A 7998-nucleotide genomic window follows, 5' to 3' on the forward strand; every position below is an offset into this window, starting at 1 on the left:
TAGGAATTCAGGGAACTCAGTGAGGAACGCTGTATATGGCCCAGGAGGCCTGTAAACAGTAGCTATAAAAAGTGATTGCTGTTGTATGCAGTGATTATCTACAAATTCTATCTTTTGGGAGGGGCAGAAAACAGTTTTCAACCAGCGATTGAGTTGTGAGACTCTGCTGTAGAGCTCATCACTCCCCCTAACTGGGAGGGGGCCAGAGACAATTACTCGATGCCGACACATCTTTCTAGCTGATTTACACGCAGAAGCTATGTTGCGCTTGGTGATCTCTGACTGTTTCATCCTAACATGCGTTCTAATGATCTAAAGTTGCACTGTTGCAACTGCCTGTAAACACACAGTCCAGTTCAAAGTGAATGATGGCAGGCCCTACTGCCTGTAAACACACAGTCCAGTTCAAAGTGAATGATGGCAGGTCCTACTGCCTGTAAACACACAGTCCAGTTCAAAGTGAATGATGACAGGCCCTACTGCCTGTAAACACACAGTCCAGTTCAAAGTGAATGATGGCAGGCCCTACTGCCTGTAAACACACAGTCCAGTTCAAAGTGAATGATGGCAGGTCCTACTGCCTGTAAACACACGGTCCAGTTCAAAGTGAATGATGGCAGGTCCTACTGCCTGTAAACACACGGTCCAGTTCAAAGTGAATGATGGCAGGTCCTACTGCCTGTAAACACACAGTCCAGTTCAAAGTGAATGATGGCAGGCCCTTGTGGCAAATGGCTTGTTTGCATGAGGCCTACTGTAGCTTTGATTGGCTATGGTGCACTGTCTGTGTAGACTTCGGTCCTGGACAAGACAGATGTTTGGTTAGGTTTTATTTACTGCAGTGTCTATTATTTGTCTAAACTCCACGGCCGCTTTCCCATTCTATATTGCTATAGAATTTTCACAAATGCCTTAGTATACGTAGTTCCCAAACATTCTAAGAATTTATGGAAATGTGAAAATGACCATATCTAGGTGCTCACTTGTCAGAAAATGTTTTAAAAAGTGTCATATTCTTTGTGGGAGTGTATGTGAACAGATTTTAACAAGATTTAATGTTGCTAAATTGCTGTCAGTTCCACTTTAAATAGCACTGATGCTGTTGTGTGTAGAACATCTTTCACCATGCACGCTGTGAATCATGTTTCACACTCACACTAATTGGTAGGGTGGAACAATAAGGGTACTGGGCTAATAACCACCCCCTGCCCTTTGTGTGGAGGACGCCAGGAGTGTGCGTAGGAGAGAGTGAAAGAGAGTTCATCAGTGTTCAGGAGCATGAGGGAGAGAGTGGGAGAGAATGGGAGGAGGGATGAGAGCTTCCGGGGCGGTAGGAGAGCTTACGAGGAGGTAGGTGAGCTTCAGATGGGATAGGGGAACTTCAGAGGGGATATGGGAACTTCAGAGGGGATAGGGGAACTTCAGAGGGGATAGGAGAGCTTCAGAGGGGATAGGGGATCTTCAGAGGGATAGGGGAACTTCAGATGGGATAGGAGAGCTTCAGAGGGGATAGGAGAGCTTCAGAGTGGATAGGAGAGCTTCAGAGGGGATAGGAGAGCTTCAGAGGGGACATGGGAACTTCAGAGGGGATAGGAGAGCTTCAGAGGGGATAGGAGAGCTCCGGAGGGGATAGGGAAACTTCAGATAGGATAGGGGAGCTTCAGAGGGGATAGGAGAGCTTCAGAGTGGATAGGAGAGCTTCAGAGGGGATAGGAGAGCTCCGGAGGGGATAGGGAAACTTCAGATAGGATAGGGGAGCTTCAGAGGGGATAGGAGAGCATCAGAGGGGATAGGAGAGCTTCAGAGTGGATAGGAGAGCTTCAGAGGGGACATGGGAACTTCAGAGGGGATAGGAGAGCTTCAGAGGGGATAGGGGAACTTCAGAGGGGATAGGAGAGCTTCAGAGGGGATAGGAGAGCTTCAGAGGGGATAGGGGAACTTCAGAGGGGATAGGAGAGCTTCAGAGGGGACATGGGGAGCTTCAGAGGGATAGGGGAACTTCAAATGGGGATAGGAGAGCTTCAGAGGGGATAGGAGAGCTTCAGAGTGGATAGGACAGCTTCAGAGGGGACATGGGAACTTCAGAGGGGATAGGAGAGCTTCAGAGGGGATAGGAGAGCTTTGTAGGGGATAGGAGAGCTTCAGAGGAGATTGGGGAACTTCAGAGGGGATAGGAGAGCTTCAGAGGGGATAGGGGAGCTTCAGAGGGATAGGGGAACTTCAGATGGGATAGGAGAGCTTCAGAGGGGATAGGAGAGCTTCAGAGTGGATAGGAGAGCTTCAGAGGGGATATGAGAGCTTCAGATGGGATATGAGAGCTTCAGAGGGGACATGGGCACTTCAGAGGGGATAGGAGAGCTTCAGAGGGGATAGGAGAGCTTCAGAGGGGATAGGAGAGCTTCAGAGTGGATAGGAGAGCTTCAGAGGGGATAGGAGAGCTCCGGAGGGGATAGGGAAACTTCAGATAGAATAGGGGAGCTTCAGAGGGGATAGGAGAGCTTCAGAGGGGATAGGAGAGCTTCAGAGTGGATAGGAGAGCTTCAGAGGGGATAGGAGAGCTTCAGAGGGGACATTGGAACTTCAGAGGGGATAGGAGAGCTTCAGAGGGGATAGGGAAACTTCAGAGTGGATAGGAAAGCTTCAGAGGGGACATGGGAACTTCAGAGGGGATAGGAGAGCTTCAGAGGGGATAGGGGAACTTCAGAGTGGATAGGAGAGCTTCAGAGGGGATAGGAGAGCTTCAGAGGGGATAGGGGAACTTCAGAGGGGATAGGAGAGCTTCAGAGGGGATAGGAGAGCTTCGTAGGGGATAGGAGAGCTTCAGAGGAGATTGGGGAACTTCAGAGGGGATAGGAGAGCTTCAGAGGGGATAGGGGAGCTTCAGAGGGATAGGGGAACTTCAGATGGGATAGGAGAGCTTCAGAGTGGATAGGAGAGCTTCAGAGTGGATAGGAGAGCTTCAGAGGGGATATGAGAGCTTCAGAGGGGATATGAGAGCTTCAGAGGGGACATGGGCACTTCAGAGGGGATATGAGAGCTTCAGAGGGGATATGAGAGCTTCAGAGGGGACATGGGCACTTCAGAGGGGATAGGAGAGCTTCAGAGGGGATAGGAGAGCTTCAGAGTGGATAGGAGAGCTTCAGAGGGGATAGGAGAGCTCCGGAGGGGATAGGGAAACTTCAGATAGAATAGGGGAGCTTCAGAGGGGATAGGAGAGCTTCAGAGGGGATAGGAGAGCTTCAGAGTGGATAGGAGAGCTTCAGAGGGGATAGGAGAGCTTCAGAGGGGACATGGGAACTTCAGAGGGGATAGGAGAGCTTCAGAGGGGATAGGGGAACTTCAGAGTGGATAGGAGAGCTTCAGAGGGGATAGGAGAGCTTCAGAGGGGATAGGGGAACTTCAGAGGGGATAGGAGAGCTTCAGAGGGGATAGGGGAGCTTCAGAGGGATAGGGGAACTTCAGATGGGATAGGAGAGCTTCAGAGGGGATAGGAGAGCTTCAGAGTGGATAGGAGAGCTTCAGAGGGGACATGGGAACTTCAGAGGGGATAGGAGAGCTTCAGAGGGGATAGGAGAGCTTTGGAGGGGATATGAGAGCTTCAGAGGAGATAGGGGAACTTCAGAGGGGATAGGAGAGCTTCAGAGGGGATAGGGGAGCTTCAGAGGGGATAGGAGAGCTTCAGAGGGGATAGGAGAGCTTCAGAGTGGATAGGAGAGCTTCAGAGGGGATATGAGAGCTTCAGAGGGGATATGAGAGCTTCAGAGGGGACATGGGAACTTCAGAGGGGATAGGAGAGCTTCAGAGGGGATAGGAGAGCTTCAGAGGGGATAGGGAAACTTCAGAGGGGGTAGGAGAGCTTCAGAGGGGGTAGGATAGCTTCTGAGGGGATAGGAGAGCTTCAGAGGGGATAGGGAAACTTCAGAGGGGTAGGAGAGCTTCAGAGGGGGTAGGAGAGCTTCTGAGGGGATAGGAGAGCTTCAGAGGGGATAGGAGAGCTTCAGAGGGGATAGGAGAGCTTCAGAGTGGATAGGGGAACTTCAGAGGGTATAGGGGAACTTCAGAGGGGATAGGGGAACTTCAAAGGGGATAGGGGAACTTCAGAGGGGATAGGGGAACTTCAAAGGGGATAGGGGAACTTCGGAGGGGATAGGGGAACTTCAAAGGGGATAGGAGAGATTCAGATGGGATAGGGGAGCTTCACGGGTGACTATGAGTTCAGGAGGATGTAGGTGTTGGAAGGTGGAGGAGAGTCTGGAGGTGTGCATTAGAACCTAGACAATAGGAGACACCATCTAATTAGAATCGCCCATATTATCCATGGTACTGGAAAGACCTACGTTAGTGGGCTCCACCTCACCCAGACATCACAACCATATTACTTCCTTACCACGACAACCATGCCTTATTTCCTGTTTCCACAGGAAGTCAAGTCAACCTGACGTGCCGAGCGTTCTTCGGCTTCGCCGGGGAAGTCAGTCCGCTCATCTACTGGATGAAGGGAGAGAAGTTCATCGAAGACCTGGACGTGGAGAGGTTCAGAGAGAGTGACATCAAGTAAGACACACACACACATCAAGTAACACCCTGTCACACACACACACACACACACACACACACACACACACACACACACACACACACACACACATTGCTTGAGGTCATATGGGATATACATACGTTCCTGCATGAACTGTAATAAGTCAAAGCCACAGTTTTGACCAACACTCTTGTGATGCTGTGGTATCTTGTAATGATATTACGAGGCTGTGGTATGTTGTAATGCTATTACCAGGCTGTGGTATGTTGTAGAAATATTACCAGGCTGTGGTATGATATAATGCTATTAACATGCTGTGGTATGATGTAATGCTATTACCAGGCTGTGGTATGATATAATGCTATTACCAGGCTGTGGTATGATATAATGCTATTTCCAGGCTGTGGTATGACATAATGCTATTACCAGGCTGTGGTATGATATAATGCTATTAACAGGCTGTGGTATGATATAATGCTATTACCAGGCTGTGGTATGATATAATGCTATTACCAGGCTGTGGTATGATATAATGCTATTACCAGGCTGTGGTATGTTGTAATGCTATTAACAGGCTGTGGTATGATATAATGCTATTACCAGGCTGTGGTATGATATAATGCTATTTCCAGGCTGTGGTATGACATAATGCTATTACCAGGCTGTGGTATGATATAATGCTATTACCAGGCTGTGGTATGACATAATGCTATTACCAGGCTGTGGTATGATATAATGCTATTAACAGGCTGTGGTATGATATAATGCTATTACCAGGCTGTGGTATGATATAATGCTATTAACAGGCTGTGGTATGATATAATGCTATTACCAGGCTGTGGTATGATATAATGCTATTAACAGGCTGTGGTATGATATAATGCTATTTCCAGGCTGTGGTATGACATAATGCTATTACCAGGCTGTGGTATGATATAATGCTATTACCAGGCTGTGGTATGTTGTAATGCTATTAACAGGCTGTGGTATGATATAATGCTATTACCAGGCTGTGGTATGATATAATGCTATTAACAGGCTGTGGTATGATATAATGCTATTACCAGGCTGTGGTATGATATAATGCTATTACCAGGCTGTGGTATGATATAATGCTATTACCAGGCTGTGGTATGATATAATGCTATTACCAGGCTGTGGTATGATATAATGTTATTACCAGGCTGTGGTATGATATAATGCTATTACCAGGCTGTGGTATGACATAATGCTATTAACAGGCTGTGGTATGATATAATGCTATTAACAGGCTGTGGTATGATATAATGTTATTACCAGGCTGTGGTATGATATAATGCTATTAACAGGCTGTGGTATGATATAATGCTATTACCAGGCTGTGGTATGTTATAATGCTTTTACCAGGCTGTGGTATGTTGTAATGCTATTACCAGGCTGTGGTATGTTGTAGAAATATTACCAGGCTGTGGTATGTTGTAATGATATTACCAGGCTGTGGTATGATATAATGCTATTAACAGGCTGTGGTATGATATAATGTTATTACCAGGTTGTGGTATGTTGTAGTGCTATTACCAGGATGTGGTATGTTGTAGTGATATTACTAGGCTGTGGTATGTTGTAGTAATATTACCAGGCTTATTCATCTTGAATTCAGATATTCCTGAATCTATATTGACTATACAGCATCTGACCCAAGAGGAGCACAACTGTATCTTTTTGTTTTAATAACCCTAATTACTGTTCTTCTCTAATGAGCCTGTTCACTCATGGGCAGACTGGAAGACACTGTTCTTCTCTAATGAGCCTGTTCACTCATGGGCAGACTGGAAGACACTGGTGTTCTCTAATGAGCCTGTTCACTCATGGGCAGACTGGAAGACACTGGTGTTCTCTAATGAGCATGTTCACTCATGGGCAGACTGGAAGACACTGTTCTTCTCTAATGAGCCTGTTCACTCATGGGCAGACTGGAAGACACTGTTATTCTCTAATGAGCCTGTTCACTCATGGGCAGACTGGAAGACACTGGTGTTCTCTAATGAGCCTGTTCACTCATGGGCAGACTGGAAGACACTGTTATTCTCTAATGAGCCTGTTCACTCATGGGCAGACTGGAAGACACTGGTGTTCTCTAATGAGCCTGTTCACTCATGGACAGACTGGAAGACACTGTTGTTCTCTAATGAGCCTGTTCACTCATGGGCAGACTGGAAGACACTGGTGTTCTCTAATGTGCCTGTTCACTCATGGACAGACTGGAAGACACTGTTCTTCTCTAATGAGCCTGTTCACTCATGGGCAGACTGGAAGACACTGTTATTCTCTAATGAGCCTGTTCACTCATGGGCAGACTGGAAGACACTGTTATTCTCTAATGAGCCTGTTCACTCATGGGCAGACTGGAAGACACTGGTGTTCTCTAATGAGCCTGTTCACTCATGGGCAGACTGGAAGACACTGGTGTTCTCTAATGAGCCTGTTCACTCATGGGCAGACTGGAAGACACTGTTATTCTCTAATGAGCCTGTTCACTCATGGGCAGACTGGAAGACACTGGTGTTCTCTAATGAGCCTGTTCACTCATGGACAGACTGGAAGACACTGTTGTTCTCTAATGAGCCTGTTCACTCATGGGCAGACTGGAAGACACTGGTGTTCTCTAATGTGCCTGTTCACTCATGGACAGACTGGAAGACACTGTTCTTCTCTAATGAGCCTGTTCACTCATGGGCAGACTGGAAGACACTGTTATTCTCTAATGTGCCTGTTCACTCATGGGCAGACTGGAAGACACTGGTGTTCTCTAATGTGCCTGTTCACTCATGGACAGACTGGAAGACACTGTTATTCTCTAATGTGCCGGTTCACTCATGGGTGTAAAGTTTAAGCTGAAGGTTGTGTTGGGTGTGAAAGCTGAGCCAACTTGGTGAAAAGCTGTTGATGCGCCGTTAATAATCACCCTAATTTCTCCTGGGTCACCGTTGATAATGCCTGACCCTGGCCGTGACCCCACTCTCCCAGGGTGTCTCACCCCACTCTCCCAGAATGTCTTACCCCACTCTCCCAGGGTGTCTCACCCCACTCTCCCAGGGTGTTTTACCCCACTCTCCCAGGGTGTCTCAGCCCACTCTCCCAGGGTGTCTTACCCCACTCTCCCAGGGTGTCTCACCCCACTCTCCCAGGGTCTCACCCCACTCTCCCAGGGTGTCTCACCCCACTCTCCCAGGGTGTCTCACCCCACTCTCCCAGGGTGTCTCACCCCACTCTCCCAGGGTGTCTTACCCCACTCTCCCAGGGTCTCACCCCACTCTCCCAGGGTGTCTCACACCACTTTCCCAGGGTGTCTCACACCACTCTCCCAGGGTGTCTCACCCCACTCTCCCAGGGTGTTTATACCCCACTCTCCCAGGGTGTCTCACACCACTCTCCCAGGGTGTCTCACACCACTCTCCCAGGGTGTCTCACCCCACTCTCCC

At 48.2% G+C, this 7998-nt stretch overlaps 1 protein-coding gene across 1 annotated transcript in view; it reads left to right on the forward strand.

The window, feature by feature from the left end:
• Nucleotides 1–7998, forward strand: part of LOC139414081 (interleukin-1 receptor accessory protein-like 1) — a 362260-nt gene that overhangs the window by 305160 nt on the left and 49102 nt on the right. The window contains exon 7 of the mRNA XM_071161964.1: nucleotides 4422–4554. Within this exon, the coding sequence (XP_071018065.1) occupies nucleotides 4422–4554 (133 nt within the window). The remainder of the gene's footprint in view (nucleotides 1–4421; nucleotides 4555–7998) is intronic.

The sequence above is a fragment of the Oncorhynchus clarkii genome, chromosome 7, assembly GCF_045791955.1.
Source record: "Oncorhynchus clarkii lewisi isolate Uvic-CL-2024 chromosome 7, UVic_Ocla_1.0, whole genome shotgun sequence".
NCBI classification, from domain to species: Eukaryota; Metazoa; Chordata; class Actinopteri; order Salmoniformes; family Salmonidae; genus Oncorhynchus; species Oncorhynchus clarkii.